This window comes from Mus caroli, unplaced genomic scaffold (genome assembly GCF_978045245.1).
Source record: "Mus caroli unplaced genomic scaffold, Mus_caroli_1 scaffold_16, whole genome shotgun sequence".
Classification (NCBI taxonomy): Eukaryota; Metazoa; Chordata; class Mammalia; order Rodentia; family Muridae; genus Mus; species Mus caroli.
The window spans coordinates 25913636-25937240 of NW_028227271.1; the positions used below are offsets into that span (position 1 = coordinate 25913636).

Consider the following 23605-nt stretch of genomic DNA (forward strand, 5'->3'; position numbering starts at 1 on the left):
GCGTTGCCAGCTGAGGGTCATGAGGACAGGAGACTGTAGTGTGGAGACTGAGAATCCCATTCTGTGGACTGGAAGGCTGTGCTCCAAGCAACACTGTGTGGGCTCTAGGCGGGATTCTGAGGTGTGTCCTGGACAAACAGATTCACGGAGCTGCCTTAGACAGCTTCATGAAAGTTGGAGATGCTAACGGAAGTGGGGGCGGGGGGCAGGGGCTGGTGATATGCAGAGCTGACCAGAGAGGGCAGGCTGGGCTGGGTCTCCACTGCATGAGCAGCCTAAGAATGAGCACCTAAGAGAGGAAGAAGCTGGAGGCCCACAGGCCCTGGTACCCTCTGGGCATCCCCGACTCAGTCACCATCTGCAGGGAACTGTGCAGGACATACATGGTACCCAAGCTCTGTTCCTAATTTCATATACCTCTACCCACGGAGACTTGTTTCTCCTGGGTCTAGTTGTGGCTTTGGCTGAAACTTGACTCAGCTCTCTCTGTGTTACATAATTTGATTCCTTCCGGTTGATAGTCACGCAAGCACAACCCAGGAAGTGGTAAGCACATGTCCTGGGATGATTAGCATCAGGGTGGAGGAGCCGGGGATACAGGGTCATGCACACTGGATGGATGTGGGGACAGCTAAATACCTTGGAGAAGAAAAGTGAGAAGAGCTGAATGAATTCAAGTTGTGTGGGTTCACAACTTTGGGTTCAAAGGCCACTGAGGTGTTCCCTTCTAGGACTCCACAGGAACTTAGCCTTGGCACATTTTCTTCCTTCTGGCCCGTGATGGGCAGCCTTCTATGTAGTCTGTCCTCTGGAAACTCTATGGTTCTCTGGATCGCCCTCTCTCTTCAAGGGGTCCCACTGCTGTGGCCTCCAGGGTTCAAGTCTCCTCAGACAAGGTAGCATAATTCAAGAACCTTCTTCTTTTGTTTTGGTTTTCCTACTGAGCACCCAAGGCTGCCTGGCAGGGCTAACAAACTTGGCTGGCTGCAGCAGGCACCAAGTTTCTGGGAGACACTGTGGGACCTTCTTTGGCCCTGCACATAGAAGTCAGCCATGCTGGTGCTGCCAACTGCTCCCCTGGCTTTAAAGGAGGTCATGGGCTTTGATTCCTGGGGCCATCTGAGAGATGGGTCCTACAGAGCTTGTCTGTGATGTTCAATCTCTATTGTCAACTTGATAAGGTTTAGAATCCCCTAGCAGAAATACCCATGGGTGTGTCGGTGAGAGTGTTTTCAGAGAGGTAAACTGAGGTGGGAAGAGCAACCATGAATGTGAGCAGCATTGTCTTATAAGCTTGGGGCCCAGACTGAATGAAAGCGGGGGCAGGAGAGCAAGCATATATCTCTCTCTACTTTCTGACAAGGGACACAGTGTGAGCAGATTTCTCACACGTCCTCCATGATGTCTTCTAACCATGACAGCTTGACTATACTCTGAAATCGTGGACCAGTATGCAGCCTTCCTTTCTCAAGTGGCTTCTCAGCACGTATTTTGGTGACAGTAATGAAAAGAGTAACTTTATATCTCAGCCCCCAGTTGACCCCAGACCTCCAAGAGCACAGGAGAGATCAGCTGCCCTTTGGCCCTGGTGCCAGATGGAAGAGACCTCAGGGCCACCCCAGGACATGCCTCCGATCCTGGACTCAAGTCAGAGTCTGCATATAGATCTAACCCCAGGGCCATCTAATCCTGTCCTTCTGTCCCTCTCTTCTCATTGCAAATGCCCTTTTCCATTGAGCACCAGGCCCCTCCCCATTTTCTCCTTGACTTCCCTCTCTGTCCTTATCATAGCTTAGAGTCCTGAAGTCCCCAGTGCTCTGCATATGGTCTTACTTTGAAGTTGAGTCTTTATAGGAGAACGGGGTAAGTGACCACTGATGGGACCTAAGAGCCCAAAGCTGGTTCTCTTATAGAAAGAGGAGACATTGGCTGGGAAGGTGATGCAAGCGTGAGTCTAGAACTCAGCACCCATGTAAAAGCTGGGCATGGCGGCATGGCTGCACAGCTGTGTGGCTATATGGCTGTGTGGACACCTCTAACCCCAGCACTATGGAGGAGATGCCACTAGCCCAGCTCTTCCAGATTCATTGACAGACCTTGTCTCAGGGGAGTAAGACTGGGAGGGAAACAGTTGAGCATGCACTGTCCTCTGTCCTCCCCGTACTCACTCCTGGTGAGGAGTTCATTTTTCATATCTGTCGCGTCTGCTCTCGACCAGCAAGAATGACACTACACAGTCGGATTCTTCTCAACAGCCTTTATTGCAGGAATGTCTCGATGCTTCTACGGGGACCCCGGGCGCCCAGGGAGCCTTGCTTATATGCACCCCAGCACAGGAGAAGGCTCTGTGGCCCCCTGGGATTGGTCAGTCTGCTGGCACCCAATTTGCATGCACCCGCTCGGGAGGGGTTGGCGCCAAATTCGAATTGACGCCTGCACAGTGGTGTTGTTTATAACAACGGCAACTGGAAACCGGCACCATCTTGGAGTTGGCTTCCCACACATATCCCATAACACCTTAAGTAACAACTCAGGGTTATCAATAGGAAATAGATTTTAATAGCATAGAGGGCAGATATCTGTCCAGCTCTTATGCTGATTAAGGCTTATTATAAATGTTAACATTGTGTGTGTCTTTTATCTGTCAACTAAATGGTCAAAGGTAGAGTAGAAACCCTGGATTGAGATTTAAAATGTCAACAATACTCCCCCATAATGAAAAATAAAGCAATTCTTTAAAAAAAAAATAAGTATAAAGCTGTTAAGGAGGGATGGGGAATGAGGGGGAATTTAAATGAGGAGAGGTAAGAAGGGCTGTGGGGTGGAGGAAGCAGCGTCACTCAGCGGAACCTGCCCTGCCAGGGTTAGAAAAGCTGTAAAATGTCTTCAGTCTCGGCCACAGGGTGAAGTGGTATATCTCCAGGTCTCTTCCCACTTCCCCCTGCAGAGGTAGCAGGCAGCCAGCTGACTGTGCTCAGTGGGACTGGGGCGTCCTAGCTCCTACGGCAGTGCTCAAAGTACAGGGCAGAAGCAAAGGGTTAGAGGTAAACAGCCATCCAAGGCCAGTGACAGGGACAAAGGAGGGGACTAAGGCAAGGGGCAGATGGTGGCTTTGGAAGAGTTAGGATTTCTGTGGCCCAACACGAGAAACCCCAGGGGGCTCACCAGCTCGAAGCACTTTGAGAGTCAACAAGTGACATCTTTCCAGGATTCAACACACATGGGCCACACAATGAGCTCCACACCCTGTAATCAGAAACCATGGGCGTAGTTGCATGCCATTTGAAGCCACAGCAGCAGGGCAAAGATTTATAAAACAATTCAGAGTTGGGAACTGAACTTGGGCCATTTTGGCCAATATATATATATATCACTGAGCCATCTCTCCAGCCTCTCTCTCCCTCTCCCTCTCCCTCTCCCTCTCCCTCTCCCTCTCCCTCTCCCTCTCCCTCTCCCTCTCCCTCTCCCTCTCCCTCTCCCTCTCCCTCTCCCTCTCCCTCTCCCTCTCCCTCTCCCTCTCCCTCTCCCTCTCTGTCTCTCTGTCTCTCTGTCTCTCTCTCTCTCCCTCTATGTGTGTGTGTGTGTGTGTGTGTGTGTGTGTGTGTTATAAGACTCCCCTGGCATGCAAAGCCCGGAGTTTGATTCCCAGCACTAGATAAAACCAGGCTGCATAGGCCTGTAATCTTAGTGCTCAAAAGCAGGGAGCTCAGGACTACAAGGTCAGCCTTAAATTCAATGCCAGCCTGGGCTATATGAGACCCTGCCTCAAATCACTGAATACATATGAGCATTCCACCGAACAATGATCTGGAAAGAAGAAAGCAGCCAACAAAAGTGGAGAAGACATTGAACCCAAAGGCCAGGTGGCCAAGAGGATGGGGCTATCTGCCGGTCTCTTTCGGATTCAGGCTTCAGGAACACATTATCCTTTCTGCACAGCTTTGACCCCACCCATGGGATGCGTGTCTTTCCTGGGAAAATGTGAACAGACATGAGAAACCCCAGATAGGGCATGACCACGGACGGAGAAACCATCCCATGTGTGTCTACTATCCTGATGAGTCAAAGAGCTAGTTGGGCTCCTTACATGGTGACACAGGTGAGTTGGGGGCAACTATGCCACTAAGCACACTCTACTCCATACTGACAGTTGTTGCTGGTTGCTAAGCCCTCCTCACGTGCCATTTTGAGGGCACTCACAAGAGGGCCCAATGTCATGAGGCTCTCCCTCGGGTAACTATGACTCTGATTTCAGGTGCCGATAGGCAGCACCCTTCTTTTCCCATTGCTTTTGCTGTGTTGGCATTTGGAACTCCAATCCTCTCTGCCAACACACATGCACACACTTGCTTGTGCATACACATGTATATAGGTGTTTACACTATACTGATCTCAAAGACTCACTGACAGTCCCCACCTCATTCCCCACAACCCTGTCCCAGCCCAGCATAAAAAACTTAGGAAAGAGTGAGCCTATGTTGGTCCTGACAACCCCATCAAATGTCCACTGTAGTTACAAGGCCCAGAGTCCACTATCTTTCCCTGCAGGACTCCTGAGGGTTAGGCTCATGTGAACAGTTTGTCAAAGTCCACCTAGAAGCTAGAACCATGTCACCGCCCTCCTGGATGGCTTCATGTTGTTGAGATGCTTTCTCTGCTCGGCTTCATTGTCACAAGACCCATAGGACACGAGGAGGATGAGAACAATATCTACTGTGTCTGTGTCTCTTCTGAGCCATGTCTTCATCTCAAATTGCTCAGATTTCTTGTTACAGCTCAGGTGATATCTCTGTTTGCCACTGTTAAGTGTGGGATTTCTAAGTGAGTTTTGTGTATTGGGAAATGTGCCTATTTTACAGATGGGAAAGCTGAGTCTCTCAGCAAGTGAATAAGCTAGGAGTGTTTTGCAGATGGGGAAAGTGCATCTTTCCTGCAAGTGGTCCAGCTAGGCAGAAGTGGAGGTTTACCTGGATCCTCCTCTTAGCCTCTCTTGCTTCCCTTATCTCCATAGCAACCTCTGAATAGGTCATTCTCTGCCTCTCTTTCTTATCCCACCCTTTCCACACTTTCTCCATGCCCAGCTAATCAACTGACTGTCTCATTCCAATTACACTTTAAGACAATCCTCCAGACCGCAGCCCCTGTGAGGTGCTTCTAAACTTGTTTGCAGGGAAATGGGATATTAAACTGAATTGTGTAAATGGAAAGTCCCCAAGTTTTCAGCCTTGGGAATGATACTCATGCCAACAGAGCCAAGCTTGGACTCGTGTGTGGACTAGTCTTCTCCAAGGTTCTGCCACAGAACCACCCAATCCTGCCTTTCTGGAAAATCCCTCACATCGAGCAAATAGAGAAAACACACAAAGGTCATGGTCACACATTGTCTGCTTGCTGCAGCTGTGGCCACTAAAGGTCAAGAAGCCCCTCCCTCTCAGGGTCATTAAGAACAAACAACCCAATACTGGAGAGGGGCTAATGCCTTCACTCGCCCTATCACATCACTTATAGCAGAGAGGGTTAGTCAGTGTTAGTCAAGACCCCAGACTGCAAAGTATCACAGAAGGAACCAGAGAGCATCATGCCAAGTGCAATAATCTGGACACAGGGACAAATACCACCTGCTCTCTCTTTTATGTGAAAAGTGGCACACGCCTTAACTTGGGCTGGAGGGTGTCTGTGGCTCTTTCAGAGGACAAGAGTTTGGGCTCCCAGCACTCACCCTGGGCAACTCAATATGCCTGTAACCTCGTCACTCAGCATCTCATTCTGGCTGCTTCTGGCACCTAGACACTCTCTCTCTCTCTCTCTTTCTCTCTCTCTCTCTCTCTCTCTCTCTCTCTCTCTCTCTCTCTCTCTCTCACACACACACACACACACACACACACACACACACACACGCACACACGCACACACGCACACACGCACACGCGCGCGCGCGCACATGCACACACCCCAGAACCTTTTTTTAAAAGTTGACTTGAATGTAGAATAATGATTCTGGACAAATAAAATAGAATTCTTAAGCTTATTGAGATCCATTTTATTCATAGTCGCTCTGTACGCAAACATTTCCGCTGTCACTCAAGATTAGGAAGGGAGTATTTTGTAATCTTTCCCAGGGGTGAGGCAATGATGATCCCACTTGATTAGCTCACCCTGGAACTGAGCAATGCTCAAACAACACTCCTGGACTCCACTCTTCCTCCCCACACCGCAGTGCAAACGCCACGGGAACACTTTCTCCGTGTGCCTTCTGTGCTCAGTTCTGGCCCATTAGGAACCTGATCCCTGGACACCTGGATCTCTAGGTGGTACCACCTTCACTAGAACCTTGAGGTCTCAAGCTCTTTGGCATTCTGTATACACTTTTTGCATACACATATAAAATTCTAAACAAACAAACAAACAAAAAAACCCCTATAGCAATGCATCTTAGTTTGCTTTCTATTGCTGTGTCTTATTTGCTTTCTCTTAACCAAATCACCTTGGGGGAAGAAAGAATTTATTGATGTAAACTTACATGCCACAGGCGATCACTGGGGGAAGTCAGGGCAGGTGCTCACAGTAGGAATCATGTGAGAGGAAGTGAAGCAGAGATCACAAGGGAACACAGATTACTGCCTTGCTCCCCATGGCTTGCTCGGTTTGCTTTCTTATACAACTTGGGACTGCCTGTCCAGGAACAGGACCACCGACAATAGATCAGGTCCTCATTCATCAACGACTAATCAAGAAAATGGCCCCAGAGGCTTGCCCACAGGCCAATCTGATGGAGGCATGCTCACAATTAAGATTCTCTCTTCTCAGTTTCTGTCAAGTGTCAAAAACTAACCAGCACACTTGATACCTTGCCAAGTTGACACAAAACCACATCACTATTAAACCATAATCCTCCTTTTATTGTTTATTCCCAGGATCTCGTGATAATATCATGATAAAGCACAGTATAACATTAAAGGTCCTGTAGTCTTTTTTTTTATGTTTGATGTTTATTTGTGTTTTATAACTCTTTGCCCAGTCTTTGCTGGAGATTTCCTCCCCCCCGCACCCCAATGTCATAGTTTTACATTCATGATCCACTTTCAGGTAATTTGATATAAGGTGTGATGCTTAGGTTGAGATTGAGAGACTTTCTCTTTTTTTTTTTTTTTTTTTTACTGCTAAAATGTTTAATTTAACTACTATACAGTGCCATTATTGTATTTTATTTTATTTTTTTTTAATTTTTAATATTTTTATTACATATTTTCCTCAATTACATTTCCAATGCTATCCCAAAAGTCCCCCATAGCGCCCCCCACTTCCCTACCCACCCATTCCCATTCTTTTGGCCCTGGCATTCCCCTATATTGGGGCATATAAAGTTTGCAAGTCCAATGGGCCTCTCTTTCCATTGATGGCCGACTAGGCCATCTTTCGATGCATATGCAGCTAGAGACAAGAGCTCCGGGGTTCTGGTTAGTACATCATGTTGTTCCAACAATAGGGTTGCAGATCCCTTTAGCTCCTTGGGTACTTTCTCTAGCTTCTCCATTGGGAGCCCTGTGATACATCCAATAGCTGACTGTGAACATCCACTCCTGTGTTTGCTAGGCCCCGGCATCGTCTCACAAGAGACAGCTAAATTTGGGTCCTTTAAGCAAAATCTTGCTAGTGTATGCAATGGTGTCAGCGTTTAGAAGCTGATTATGGGATGGATCCCTGGATACGGCAGTCTCTAAAAAGAACCAAATACTTCAAAAGTTCTAGTCTCTTTAAGAAATGCAAACCCACTTAACTATGGGTTCTGTGTGCTGTCTGGGAGGAAATACTTTCCTAAAGAGTCATAACAGCTCACTAAGCTCTGTGTACACAATGACTTTCCCCCAAAGCTCCAAAAATTTCCACTTTTCTCCCATAAGATGTTCCAAGACATACAAAGCACATGGGTAGGTCCGTCACAACACAACCCCACTCCTGATACCAATTTCTGCTTTAATTTGCTTCTCTGGTAATGTAATAAAACACTGACCCAAACCATCTTAGTACAAAATAGGGTTTACTTCATTTTACAACTTTTAGGTCACACTTCACCCCTGGTGTAAGTTAGGGCAGAAACTCACAGTAGGAACCTGGAGGCAGGAACTAAAGCAGAGACCATGGAAGAATGCTGCGTCCTGGCTTTCTACCCACAGTTTTCTTAGTTTGTTTTCTTATACTCAGGACACCTGCCCAGGACCACCCACAGTGATCTGGGTCCTTTCACATCAATTATTGATGGAGAAAATTCCCACCTAGACTTGCCTATCTGTGTGTCTTATGAAGTCAGTTCCTCAACGGTAGAGTTACCTTTTCCCAGGTGACTCTAGTTCTGGCAAGTTATCAAAAGCTAATCGGAGCAGGAAGTTTCAAAACTTCATCACAATCTATGAATCATTTGGGGGAACTGTCATAAATACTGGCTTCCTGTTCATGGACACTGGCTTACTTTCCTCTAATTTCAGCTTCTCTTAATTCTCTGGTTTTTGCTTGATCGTTGTTTTCCTTTTTGAGACAGAGTGTCATGTAGTCCCCAAAGGCCTCAACTCACTGCGTGACTGAGGATGGCATTGAGTTAGTGACCCCCTGCCTCTACTGTCAAATGCTGGGCATCTAAGATATATCATCTTTATTATCCTCTTCTGGTGTGTGTGTGCTTATCTTCTTCTGGTATGTGTGTGTGCTTATCTTCTTCTGGTATGTGTATGGTTTGTGGTGTGTGTTTATCTTCTGGGTGTGTGTGTGTATGGTGTGTGGGTGTGTGTGGCATGCTTATCTTCTTCTGTTGCTTGTGTGTGTGTTTGTGTGGTGTGTGTTTTGAACATCATTAGTTAGACTATCCCTAAGTCTCTTAAACATATTGTTGTGCTGCAGATGACATACCGTTGAAGATTATTTTTTAGATTATTTTGCTGCCATGTAGGAAGGGCAATCATTGTTTAGCATCAATATAATCACCCACCCAGCAAATCTCTATGGTGTCATGAAATACTTTGCCTCTACGTTCTACTGGGTCTTGGCATATACAGTTGTGTTAAGCGTGAGTAACGACAGTCACACTTTAGTCACTCAAACCTTAAGAGCACATTTCTTTTTAAAGCCCTTCCAGACTAGCTGGGGCCTCTAATGTTGAATGCCTGAGTGACAGTGTGTGTGTGTGTGTGTGTGTGTGTGTGTGTGTGTGTGTGTGTGTGCATGCGTGCTCGCGTGCACGCCTCTTCCTTCCTTTCAAAGGAACTGTTATTATTCTAACATTTTATCACCAAGAATGATGGTTGCTGGGCTGCAGAGCTGACTCAACAGTTGGGAGCACTGTTTCTTCAGAGGAGCTAGAGTTTGTTCTCAGGATCCTGTATCACGCAGCTCATAATCACATGCAATTCCAGTACCGGGGATGTGACCCCCTCTTCTGTCCTCTGCAGACATGCATACATATATGGTGCAATAAACTCATGCAGGTACACTCATAATACACACAAAAATAGTGAGTTTCTTGTGACTCTTCAAGGTCACAGGACATTATCTTAAGGCCCTACCTAAGCGGTTGTCGAGATGGCTCAGAGGATAAGAGTGCTTGTGGCATAATTATAAGGACCCCAGTTCAAGTCCACAGCACACATCAAAGAGCCTTGCAGGGTGTAAACACTAGTATTACTAGGGCTCACTTGTGCTTGACCACTGGAACAGCTCTAGATCCAGAGAGAGGGAGAGAGAGAGAGAGAGAGAGAGAGAGAGAGAGAGAGAGAGAGAGAAAGACATTAAGTAAAAGTTATAAAGCAGGACACTTGATGTCCTCCTTGGCATCCAAAAGCAAATATATGAGCACATGCATCTGTACATGCATGTGCACATATATCACGCACACACATATACATATATGTATACACACACATATATACAAACACATATATACATATATATGCATATGCACACACACATATATATATGCATACAAACACAGACACAGACACACACAGACACAGACACACACAGATACACACATATACATACATGCAAACACACACCTACACATATATATACATATATACATATATATGCATACAAACACACACAGACACACATACAGACACATACACAGACATGCACACACATACACTTACACACAAACAGATGGAAGGAGAAGTAAGAAGAAATAATTAAATTCCTGCCTAAGAGATCTGTTTTTTTCTCTTTTGTTTTTCTCCCCTCCCCTTTTTTAGTCCTTTGAGAGTATCTCACAGTGCGTTTAAATATTTACCATCTGTCTCTCTGCTCCCAGACCTACCTACCTTTTCTACCAAGCCAACTCTGTGTCCTCTTCAAATAAAAAACAAATTCAAACACAATTTGTTTGGCCCATATGCTCTCCGATGTGCGGCTGTCACTGAAGGGTCGACTACCCCTCAGGGGTCACATCCATAAAGAAAGCTGGCCCTCCTTCTCCTAGGGCCACCAATTGCCAATAGTTTCTCAGCTAGGGGTAGGACTTCATGCCTTCCCCCACCCTTCATGCTAGGATCGTGTGTGGCCTGAGCCTGCAGAGGTGTTGTATACCATCTCAAATGCTATGAATTCATATGTACAACTTCCCTGTGGTTCCTCCAAAACCCTTTTCTTATACACATCCCGTCTTCTGTGATAATCCCTGTGTATGTGTGTGTGTGTGTGTGTTTTATTTAGGACTGATCATTCTGTGGCCTCTGTCCACATCTCTATAAGTTGTGGCTCTCCATGTTAGTCACCATCTACTGCAAAAAGAAGCCTCTCTGGTAAAGATTGATCATGCACCAATTTATGGGTCTATGGAAGAGTACAGGAGTCCATTTAGCAGAGTAACAGCAGTGGAGTCTCCCCCTAGGGCCTATGGTACGTCTAGCCACAGGATCCTGGTCCCAGGAGGAGATCCCAGTATGAGTTTTAACTTATGGTGTGGCCTCAAAGCCACTCAGAAAGTGGTCAGCCAGTCCCATTACATTCAGGCCACTGTTGCACTAGTGGGTATGTGGGTGTGTCCTTCCAGGCAACCATTGTGTAAACACACAGGATTCACAGACAGGTGGGACTGGTGATTTCTTTTCTCCATCAGTAGAGTACATAGCACTCTCCAGTGTTATGAATGCTAGCCAGTCAGGATGAGTACAAGCTAATTTCCCCATGTTCTATGACTCAAGTATGTGGTGCCTTCTGCAGTTGGACCTGCCTGTCAAGTTCTGGAGTACTTAAAGCACTGACAATGGCATCTAGTGTTGGGGGGGCGGGGGGTGGAGAGTCTATGAAACCTCGTTTGCAATGATGCCAAAGAAGTATACCCATCCCTCGATATATGTGTCAACTGAAGAATAGATAATAAAAATGCCATACATTTATGCCCTGGGCTATTACTCAATGTTAGGAAATACAAAATTCAAGGTAAATGTAAGAGCTGAAGACCATCATTCTGAGTGAGGTGACACAGAAAGACAGCTGAGGTGACACAGAAAGACAGCTGACACTTATTTTCTCTCACTTGAGGGTGTTAACCTGGAATCTTCAGATATGTGTGTTCCATTGGGAATAGGCATGAAGGTCAGGAAATCAGTAAGGGAAGATTTCAAGAGGGAGGCAGGATGAAGTAGTGCAAAAGGTTAAATAGGAATAGTGGGGCAGGAGGTGAACTTTACTGGAGGACGATGGTAGGGCAGGGTAGAGGAGGGAATATAGAGAGGGATGAATAATACTAAAGATGTCTTCAAAAAAATGGAAACCTACTATGGAAACTTTCTAATATATATGTATTTGTATCTGTACTGCATCTGCATCTGTATCTGTACATGTATATGTATGTCTATATGTATATGTATATCTATATCTATATGTACATGTATGCATTTATAAAGAGTTTAAATGGCATCATCTAATGATAGGACAATGCCCCTTATTAGACACCACAGGATAACAAATTAAAAGAGGCCATTTTAAAATAAGAGTATTTCCCATGATCCCCTGGTCAACCTTTGGTTCAAGGTCAGTAACTAACAAATACAAACATGTGGCATTATCACGCCTGTGTCCCTATCATTTCACCCCCTGCTCTTATCTGTCCCTACCAGCCACTTCCCCATCACGCAGAGAAGGACCCACAGATGAGTCACAGGCAACCTGACTTTCTGCATCAGCTCTGCTGGCTGGCAGGCTCACCCACACTCTTGGACTTATCACTGTTCTCTGTAAGGATGACGTTTGATGTCATCTTCTTGTTAGTCACAAGACATTGTCCATACCTCAGTGGGCACGTTTGTCTACAAACATCTTTACAAGTTTAATCTGGGTCAAGCAGTCAATTGTGGTTTATTAGCGACCCCGCTTCCTGCCCCCCAAAACCCTGCCATTGTGCGAATGACCCTGAGGGAATTGTGGAATCTTGGGCTTTGTGATTGTAACATGTTTATATGTTGGAAAAAAATCATTCACCCTTCCTCTGAAATTCCCTGTACAGAGGCTACACAGCCCACGCACCCTAGGGAGAAATAAAAATGGAACCGTACTTTTCACATAAGTCCAGGAAGGGGCTGGTGCAGCAGGCAAGATAACACTCTACAATTGCTTTTCCCAGCCCAGAATGCCACCACTGAGTGTGTGCCTGCCCCTGGTTGGAGGAGATCCTTACCGAGTTAGAACACAATGCTGGAGCTCAGTTTGTAAAGACTGGCTGCTGAAGCACAATGACCTAAGTTTAACGTCCCAAATGCCCACAGAAGCCAAACATGGTGGATCATGCTTGAAGTCTCAAGTCATGGTGAAATGGGAGTAGGGGTAGGGGTGGGGGTAAGGGGGAACTGATGGAGCCCTGGGAGCTTGCTGGCTGCTAGCCTGGCCCTACTTGATGGAGTTCTAGGCCAGGGAGAGAGCCTATCTCAAGCCAAAAGGGGAAGATACCTGAAGAATCACACACACACACAGACACAGAGAGAGAGAAGAGAGAGAGAGAGACAGACAGACAGAGACAGAGAGAGACAGAGAGACAGAGACAGACAGAGACAGAGAGACAGAGACAGAGACAGAGACAGACAGAGACAGACACAGAGACACAGAATGAGACAGAGAGAGAAGGGAAAGAGGAGAGAGAGACAGATACACAGACACACACAGTGAGACAGAGTCAGTGACACAGAGAAGGGAAAGAGGGAAGGAGGGAGAGGGGGGGAGATTTAATTGAATAATAACAGATTATAAAATTGGATCCTCTATTTAAAGATAGCAGAGGTTACCTTTTCTTGGTTGCTCCTGGATGTCACATGATTGGAATGCTAGTTCTTGGACACCAGGGGTAGTGACACAGTTGTCACTGGCTAGCTTAGTGAGTCTATCAGTACCTTATCAGTGTCTCCATCATCAGCCAACACTCTCTCACTTCCAATCTGGACATTTTACCTTAAATAGACCTAAAGCTGCAAGGAAGCCCATTAACACAGGGGTGAATAGCAGAAGCCACTGGTGGCTGCCAAATGCAACTCTTTAGAGTTGAGCACTATATCAAATAAGATTTGCTTTGTAAAAAGAAGTTTGACAGAACACTAAGTTTGTTCAGTTATTGCTGCCCGTTTGTGCACGGTGGCCATCCACTAGAACAGGAAAAACATACCAGTAACCACTACCACAGAGAAGACTTTCCCTCTCCGTCACAGCTCCTCAGTAAGGGGCGGGTCTTGAAGTCACCCACCCCATCTCTGCTGGGATCTTAGCTGGCTTGATCTTGTGCTGGTATGGCCATGGCTACTGTGTGAATAAAGGCTCTGTCGTTTTTGGCTCCATCTCTCTGAATGCTTATTCTTAGCCCATTCAAATCTAGCACCAAGCCGTTAGGTTTCTCCCTTCAAGTATTTTATGGCTACAGCCACGTATGTAGCAGAGGATGGCCTTGTTGAACATCAGTGGGAGGAGTAGCCCTTGGTCCTGTGGGGGTTTGATGCCCCAGTGTAGGGGAATTCCAGGTTGGGAAGATGGGAGTGGGTGGGTGGGTGAGAGAGCACCCTCATAGAGGCAGGGCGTGTGGGGATAGGATAGGGGGTTTCCGAAGGGGAGACCTGGAAAGGGGATAACATTTGAAATGTAAATAGAGAAAATATCCAAGAAAAGGAAAAATAAAATAAAAGCACAGCACAATTCTTGTTCTCACCCTCATTCAGTAGTAGGAGTCACTATGGAACACTCATTGTTTCTATACCTTCTCTTTTTTTAAGATTTAATTATTATTATACATAAGTACACTGTAGCTGACTTCAGATGCACCAGAAGAGGGTGGGTGCCAGATCTCATTAGGGGTGGTTGTGAGCCACTATGTGGTTGCTGGGATTTGAACTCAGGACCTTTGGAAGAGCAGTCAGTGCTCTTACCTGCTGAGCCATCTCACCAGCCCCCTATACCTTCTTTAATTCCTTGAGCATGGGTTGAGCTTACTTAAACCATCTGCTTTGAGGTCCTTGCTTGCTGAGTCCAGCATCTAGTCCTCCCTCAAAGGCAGTTCTATGACCTACTTCCCTTCACCCCTCTAGGAATGGCTTATTGTAAGACTCTGGGGAGCCTTAGCTTATCGGGGACCCCCCTGAGTGAACAACGTGGAGCTGGGATCAATGCAAAAAGCAAGAGGAATTTACTGTTCCAGGGAACTGGGAGTCATCTCAGATCCAAATGAGAAGCAGTGACCCCCATCATTGGTCAGTGGGTTTTTATATGGTTTCCAGGGGCAGAATAGAGCATCAGTAACTAGGCACAATATGATTGGCGGAACAGTGCACCCTTTAAACTGATTGGTCTTTAGGGAATGAGGTGACAAGGACTTCCCTTGTCTGAAAGTGGATGGCTTCCACCCTGTTGTCTGAGAAATGCTAATCAGCCTCTCCCTTCGGGAGGGGTGAGTGTCTCATCACCTTCCCAAAGTTCCTAAGCTGATCTTTTCATTACCAGTTTTTCTTCTAATTTCTCATGATTTTTTGCTGAATACTGAACATTTTAAATAACAAATTATAGGAACTGTCCATCCTGACTTTCCCTCTTCCCCTTAAAGATTATTATTGTTCATGTTTGGTCATTCATTAGTTCATTTTTAGTGCTTGGATAAACTAAGTCCATTTTCCCTACTAAGTGCAGTCTCTAACATCCCTACTGTGATTTTTTTTCCTCCTTGGTCTTTTTGGTCCCTTTCCTTGGAGTTGACTTAGTTTGCATATGCTGTTTATTGGTGAGCAGTTGGGCTTAGGCCTCTCTAACAGTTAGACCTTTATCTGTCAGCTTGGACAAGGCCTGGGGGTGGGAGACTACACTGCCCATTCAGAATGTTGGTAAGTTTGCCTGTGTTTGGTCCCAAGTTCATTCCTCCAGCCTGCCCTGAGAGCAGGCAGCCTTGAGTGTGTACTGTGCAGCAGGCTTCCAGCCCAGGAAACCAATGCTATTTCACTGGTAAGCCTGCCTCCCTGCCAATCTCCTTCAAGTCAGAGTAGCTTTCGGCTCAGTCAGCATCATCCATGAGCCCTACGGATCAGTCAGCCTGTGAGTTCTGTTAAGAAAAGCTCAAGACCCCTAAGACCAAGTTCTCAGCACAAAAGAGATTTATTTGCTCCAGAGGGACAGAGCAGGGAATAAGAACAAAGACAAGAGACAGAGGATGAGGGGGGAGGGAAGGGAACAAGAGAAAGGTGGCAAGGGTATTTGTCCCGGGGTGTGAGGGATGGTGGGATGCAGAGGGGGTGGGGGTGGGGTGGGGAGGAGGACTGCCTCTGAAAAGAGAAGAGACAGATGTGGGCATAGGAAAATGGCGATTTATAAAGGTACAAGGGGAAATCCCATGTCAAGATGGGATATTTAATTTTAATTGGGCATGTTAATTAGGTGAGCCAAAGGGGACTTTTGTTTGATTGACTTCAATACTTTGATAGCTGGACCTTGGTAGTCAGCCTCAGCTGGAGAACATGGCCAAATAAGGAAGTAGAGCCTGGTGGCTAGCTTTAGGGGTGTAACCCAATGGTTTTTAGCAAAGCCAAGGGAATGGAGGAGAAAGGCAAGGCCTGCCAGAGCCATGCTCGCCATGTTTGAGCTGGCTAGACTCCCTATATGTTCTACCAGGGAGCTGTGGGTGGTTTAGGGAATTATCTCAAGTCGGAAGCACTTTCTGTCCTAACCTCTCCTGAGTGGATGCTGCCACAGAGGCAGCCCAGTTTTAGAGAGCCCATCTTGGCCGTGCCTCCCTGGACTCACCGCTATGCTTCTGACCTTCCGTGTCTCGGAGCTGACAATCCCTTCAGCATTATCGCTCATTACAGCTTCTGTTATTTGAAATCTTTTGTGTGTGTGCATGCCAGGGTGCTATGTATGGAGGCCATCGGACAACCTTAGGTGTCCTCACCTTCTACATCATTCGAGACAGGGTCTCTAGTTGTCACTTCAATGCGTGCCAGGCTAGCCCAGGCTAGCCCACGAGTTTCTGGCTATCTCTGGCCTCCTCTTTTCATATTGCCTCATGAGTGCTGAGGCTACAGAGCCCAAGACTCTGCTTTCTGTGGGTTCTGGGCATTAGGATCCACTCGTGTGACATGTGCTTTGCCCACTGGCCTCTTATTCCAGGGTCCCTTATTTTTGGTAATGTTTCCAGCTTTCTCTTCGAGAAAAACCAATGTGATTTCCCCATCCTTAAGTTCCATCTTTCTTCATGGCCAGAGCCTTTGCATCAGAGTTGGGTGATGTCGGTGAAGTCAGCCTGCCTCTCCTGGAGTCTTTTCTACAGGTAAATCCCAGAGGGGGACTGTCTTTTGATGGGCTCGGGGTCTCCCTGTTGTCATGGAAACCTTGCTCTTCACTAAAGCTGCATTTCCCACACCTCTGGCCTACAGCAGAGTGCTTGCCCTTTTCGTGGGAACAGCATGAATGAAGTGATTATTACAGGTTGAGTGGACATGTCCAGGTTAAAGATGTCGTGTTGAAGTCTCCACTTGCAGCGCGGAACGCGGCAGTTCTGGGAGATGGGTGATCAAGTTAAGAACAGGGCCATTGCTGTGGGCTCTAATCCAGTCTGACAGGTATCCTGACTTACAAAGGGCGATTGGACACAGGGGGCAGGTGCACACAGAAGGGAGACACACAAGAGGGAACTCCTGTGAAATCAGAATGAAGCTCCTACAGGCCGAGGAACGCCGCAGGTGACTGGCTGGGTTGCTGGAGAGTCGTGAGGGTGGTTCCCCTCAAGTTTTGTGGGGAGAGGGTTCCTTAGTTTTGGACTTCTGCCATCCAGAACTACAAGGCAGTTTCTTTCTGTCTTTTAGTCTCCATTTTGTGGTGCTATGTCATGGCAGCTCTGGGATTCAGGCTATCAACCACAACCACAGCCTTGCATCTCCACGGGCCAGCCTGGGGCTAGAAAGGGCATGGGATTGGGGCAGGCTACCCATTGTACAGGGGACCAGGAGCCCCAGGGAGAGGGCACTCCATCTTCTTGACTGCACCTACCCAAGCAAAGTGGCTGGGGTGGGATTTGTACCCCATGGGTCTGGGGCAGGGCAGCTATGGATGTAATACCATAGACCCTATAGTTCTCAAACTCTGCAGATGGACAGTGACTCTTTTCTCCCTGCTGTGCACTTTTAGAGACTTTTAGCGGATGGTTCTAATGTTCTCTTAAATGTGGGTTCACTATGTTCCCCATAACGTCGTTTAGAAAGGTAAGAGGTCTTAGTCAATTACACTTAACTCCCTGGCCCTACACAAAATCCCATTTCCCAACTGTGGCCCCTAGAGAAAGAATGGTTTATTGAATCAAAAGGTAAAGTGTCAAAAACTTAATAGAATCCTGTCCAGTAGGCACTCTGGGCCAGAAGGTTTGCATCTCACATCAGCCTCCCGGAAGGTCTCCGTGTTCTTGGAAGGTAAAGGCCCTTTGCTGAGTGCCCTGTCCTTGCCACAGGGTCCCTGTGACTCAGGGGACAGTGTTGTAGACACTGTAGTTGTCCTTCTGTGTGACATGCAGCTTCCAGGGAAAGAGGCGCTTCTGGGAAGGGAGGCCTCGGGCTTGCTTCACCATGAGTCCCACATCCTCATCTGACAGCAGCCTAACCAAGTCCCCCTCAGCATCCTGGTAGTTAAGGGCAATGTCCTCTCTCTGGAACTCACGCCTAGGGCAACACACCAGGATTAGTCTATGGATCCTGGGTTCTCCCAGGGCCTTTGAGTCTGTGGATCCGAGTGGTACCGGGCCCCATCATCCAACATCCTTACTCCTGTTCTGCAGATGGGGAAACAGAGTCCTCAAAGGAAGAGGGCACTCGGTAATCCAATAATGGTACAGCCTGAAGCTTCTGGCGTATAAGTGGGTGGGAGGTTTAGGAGTTTCCTAAGAGAAAGCAAGGCTGCCCAGGAGGCCTGTGGGAACCAGTGACAACTTTGGGAGGAGGGCCATGCTTCATCATGGCTGGAGGGAACAAGATCTGAACTAACTCCCCATGCGCCATCCTAGTCTAATCCTCTTGCATACACTTCCATCCCATAATCCCACTTCTTGATAACGAGACAGTATATGTGAATGAAGAGTTACAATATTGTTGACAGTGGTAACCAGGGTATGGGGGCTAAGCCATCGGGAGGCCTTGAGAATGGTAGACATGGCCAGGGGGACATTGTGAGTGAGTGTGTGTGTGTGTGTGTGTGTGTGTGTGTGTGTGCGTGTGCTTCTTTTATGTGTATGTCTGTGTTTTAGATATTTACGTGTATTTGTGTTTGTTTTGTGTTTGTGTTGTATGTTATATATATTATGTGTTTGTGTATTATATCTTTGTGTGTTTGTGTATGTTTGTGTGTACACTGTGTGTTTGTGCTCGTTTGCTATACGTTGTGGGTGTGTATTGGTTCGTGTGTTTGTTTTTTTGTGTGTGTGAATGTGTTTGTGTGTTAGTGTGCCTACACATGTGTGTGCATGTGCTGACAGAATCTGAGCACACATCAGCTAACGAGAGGAGTGCAATATAGTCCTCATACAGACTGCGCTGTTTTGAATCGTGAGAGATGGGGCAGTGCTAGGAGTAAACTTTTTATGAGTAAACCATTCAGCAGTGGCCTGGAATTTCCCCAGCTCTGTGTGTTTGTGTGTGTGTGTGTCCGTCCAAGTACAAGGCTTTTCACTAGAGAGACGTTCTGATAGCAGATGCACAGTCACACACTGGGACCTCCACTGAGCCCTTGCTCTCTGCAGCCTTCTTGGCTCCTCTCTAAGGCACCGTGTACTGCAGAGACTGGAGCTGTCACAGGTCCCCTCCTAGCCCAGTGCCCTCCAGAGGCTCCCTCCCTTCCCAACCTCTCACCTCATGAGCGCTAGCAGGTCTTTGAACAGGGGGGTGCTGCTGAGGTCCTCCTCCACCGCAATGTCCCTAAGGGGGACAGTAGAAGAGACAAGCATCAGGGTGGAGGGGGGACATGTGTGGTGCCAGAAACAAGCTCTTGCTAAAGCACTACAGTTTATCTGGGAGCCGCAGCAGCAGCTGCAGGGGAGGGGAGAGACAACACAGAAGCGTTGACTGGGAGACAGTGGCATGGTAGGGGTGGCAGGGAGGAGTAAGAGGCCCAGCAGGACACCAACTTGATGGTTTTGCCTGTGTCTTCATAGAAGTAGCATCGTAGCCAGTTGGTGGTGTCCTCGTCCTCGGGAAAGTCCTTAAGGATCTTCACGAAGGACCCTGGGAAGATGCCTGTGGCTCCCTGGGATGTGCCCTGGAAGCGAAAGAAGAGGCTGTTTCACGGGGGAAGTGAGACCCAGGATCACGTCTCAGAGCCCCACACTCTCTACAACAATGATTGTCATAGATTGTCCCCCAAAGATCAGGTGTCAAAGGCTTGGTCCCCAGGGTGGTTGTGGGAGCTTGGAGAAACAGATACTAATAGAAATGCCCTTTCTTGCTAGGGAGAGGGCTCCCTTAATCAAGTAGTGGGGACCTGCTCCTTTCCTCTTTTTTAATTAATTAATCTATTTTACTTATTTATTTTTCTTTCTAACCACAATGCAAGAATTTTACTCTCACACGCTCCTGTCAGGATGCAGGACCTCAGTGCAGGAATTGGAGCTTCCAGCACAGTGAGCCATAGCAAACCTTTCTTCTTGATAAGCCAGATGCCTCGGGCGTTCTATTATAGTGACCAGAGCCAACTAACACAGAGAGGCCAAGTGAGGAGATTCACCAAGCTGCCTAACCCAGAGACCTGCACTCTAGTTTTATAAGAGCCCTGAACTTATCTGGGAAGCTCCCTGCCTCACCTGTCTCTCCTCTCCCTTCTCTCCCATCTCCCTTCTTCCTTTCTTCTCTTCCTCAACCATTCTTTCCTTCAGCAGAGATTCTCGAGCACCACTATGCCCAATCTATGGGTCCAGGAGTTACACAAGCACTGTTCCCTCATGCAGCACTCCTGATGACACAGAACGTCAGGGGACACATGAGCATGCAGCCCTCTGTGGCCAATAGCTACATGTGTAAAGGGGAAATCAGGGCAAGAGGAAGACATTGGGGGCTGCAGGGAGACCGGAAAGTCCTTCATGCCCCTCCGCAGGTTTTGGGTGTCACCCGGAGGCTTGGGCCTCTCACCTAAGTGCAGGACTGGGGAGACCCAATCCTGTCTCTGTGTTGCTCATGTGGTCACTTAAAACCTCCATGGCCATGAGACAGAAGATGCATTCTTTTCGGCATCCATGTGTGTGCGTGCCTATTTATATGTGTGTGGGCATGTGTATACTTATGTATATGCATGTGTGTAAATACATACATGCACTTACATGTGTGAATGCATATACAGATGTGCATGTGAGCATGTATGTGCATTTATGTGTGTACATACATGTGCCTGTGTATGTGTACATATGTAGTCTAGAGGATTACTTCAGATGTCACTCTTCAGTCTTTATCTACATTTTTTTTCTATTTGAAACAGGGTCTTTCGTTGACCTGGGACTCATCCATACTGACTGGTTTCTGTTAAGCTGACACAAAGAGATCGTCTAGGAAGAGGGAACCTCAGCTGAGAAAATGTCTTCATTAGATTTGTCTGTGGGAGAGTCCTTGGAGTATTACTATTATTATTAATGATTGATGTGGGGGGCCCAGCCCACTGTAGGGGGGCACCCCTGAGTAGGTGGTCCCAGGTTGTACAAGAAAGCAGTCTGAGCAAGCCATGGAGAGTAAGCCAGTAAGCAGCACCCCTCCATGGCCTCAGCTTCAGTTTCTGCCTCCAGGTTATTTCTTGTCCTGACTTCGCTCAGGGATGGACTGTGACCTGAAACGTTATAACTTAACCAAGTAAACCCTCTTGTCCCCAAGTTGCCTCTGGCCTTGGTGTTTGTCACAGGGACAGAAAGCAAACTGGAACTTGGCCAATTTGTAGCTGGTTTGCGACTGGGCAGCAAGTCCCAGGGCTTGTCTCTGTCTCTGTCTCCCCCAGAGCTGGATGATAAGCACAAGCCACCATGGCTGACTTTTTAGTGTGTGGGCTCTGGGATTGAGCACAGGTCCTGTTTGCTGCCTGATTGATCTCCGCAGCTCCAGGAATCACATCCTCTTCCTGCTGCCTCGCAGACTGAGGCTCCTTCCTCTTCCTACGCCACAGAGGCCCTTCCTGCAGCCTGAGGTCTGCCAGTGACGACACACTAGACAGTACAACTTCCCAGAAGACAGTAAAGCGGTCAACAGTTCCTCTTATGACAGTGGTGGTCACAACAGCCACTGCTCGGGTGGACATGGCTTCTGAGACCCAGTGCACAAGGAGGCAGAAGCTCAAAGTGTTATATCCCTACACCTGCCACTCCCACTCCTGTCCAGCCTCAGGATACCAGGAGCCCTGCCTCCTTCAGACACAGTGAGGGCCAGAGAATGTCCAACGGTGACAATATTATGATAGAGATGACCAGACCCAGGGACCTGGCACAGTCATTCCCTGTCAGTGTGGAGCAAAGAAACACCCAGGGGGGGCCCAGCTTCAGGGTCACATTCAAGACTTCCAAGTCCCCTCACATGCAGTGGGAACGAGGCACCTAGACTCTCTGGGGTCAAGGCCTGGAGGACATCCGCCTCTCCCTTGTCCCTGACGGGAACCAATGAAGAAACTGTTTTCATCATTTACAGGAAAGGAAACCACGGGGTTAAGCAACCTCCTGAGGTACACAAGGCCAGCTAGAAATGCATTAGTTCTTCTGTTGTCTCACAGTATGGTGGGTGGGACCCAGGGCCTTGCACACTAGGTGAGAGCTCCTCCACCGAGCTGCCTCAGGCATGGACACACACTCTTAATCAGTCATCCTTGCTGCTGGTTAGGGAAGTAACATTACTACATATGAGCCTTCACATCTCTCAGTGGAGAAAGTCTGACCCCCAACAAAGCAAACCTGGAGAAACCTATGTGATTGCTATGACCAAGTGCACTGGCGGCACCTAGTGGGAAGACCAGGGTACTGCTAAACACCCTGATTGCCTTTCCTTCCCTAAATAGCCTGCCCTTTCCCAGGAATTATCTGTCCCCCCAACCCCCAAAGAGTGTCAGTTCCTAGATGCCTTGTTAGTGGTCAAGAAACTAAAGAGAATGGCAGGGGGTGGGGGGAGGAGGCTGTGAAATGGCTCAGGGGATAAAGAGGCAAAGTGTGCTGTCAAGCCTGACAGCCCTAGTTTCACTTCCACAACCAGCCTGGCAGGAGAGGGCCAACTTCTGCAAGCTGTTCCCTCACATGTGCTGTGGCATGAATGTTCTGCGTCACCAACACATCTGGCTCAAAATCAGGACACCCCACAGGTCACCCAAACCTGCCAGGACCTCCAGGACTGTAACAGAGGACTTCTATCCTTGGGCTTCCCCAGATCTCTCATGGTGTCTGCCTGTAAAACACTCAACACTACCTTTCCTCTACCCTTGCCTCTGCCTTTGCCTCATCCCTCACCTCAGCCTCAGCTCCATCCTCATCCTAACTTCAACCCCATCTTCACCTCCATCCTCACCTCCATCTTCACCTCCATATTCACCCCCATCTTCACCTCCATCCTCACCTCCATCTTCACCTCCATATTTACCTCCATCCTCACCTCCATCCTCACCACCAACTTCAACCCCATCCTCACCTCCATCCTTACCTTCATCCTCACCTCTATCCTCACCTCCATCCTCACCTCCATCCTCACCCCCATCTTCACCTCCATCCTCACCCCCATCTTCACCCACATCCTCACCCCCATCTTCACCTCCATCCTCACCCCCATCTTCACCTCCATCCTCACCTCCATCTTCACCTCCATATTTACCTCCATCCTCACCACCAACTTCAACCCCATCCTCACCTCCATCCTCACCACCATCTTCACCTCCATCCTCACCTCCATCCTCACCACCATCTTCACCTCCATCCTTACCTTCATCCTCACCTCTATCCTCACCTCCATCCTCACCTCCATCCTCACCCCCATCTTCACCTCCATCCTCACCCCCATCTTCACCCACATCCTCACCCCCATCTTCACCTCCATCCTCACCCCCATCTTCACCTCCATCCTCACCTCCATCCTCACCTTCATCCTCACCTCCATCCTCACCCCCATCTTCACCT

General features: G+C 47.8%; 1 protein-coding gene across 3 annotated transcripts in view; it reads right to left on the bottom strand.

The window, feature by feature from the left end:
* Positions 1-3098: 3098 nt before the first annotated feature.
* The window catches only part of Ncf4 (neutrophil cytosolic factor 4), a 31978-nt gene continuing 11471 nt past the window's right edge, over positions 3099-23605 (bottom strand). The window contains exons 8-10 of one of the 3 annotated variants that reach the window (XM_085831413.1): positions 19613-19743; positions 19338-19403; positions 3099-3246 (exon numbers count right to left, since the gene is read on the bottom strand). In XM_085831413.1, coding sequence (XP_085687539.1) covers positions 3162-3246; positions 19338-19403; positions 19613-19743 — 282 coding nt within the window. In that variant the 3' untranslated portion in view covers positions 3099-3161. Of the gene's footprint in view, positions 3247-17729; positions 18266-19337; positions 19404-19612; positions 19744-23605 lie in introns of those variants that run through there. The other 2 variants (XM_021183907.3, XM_085831414.1) reach the window with 2 other exon arrangements.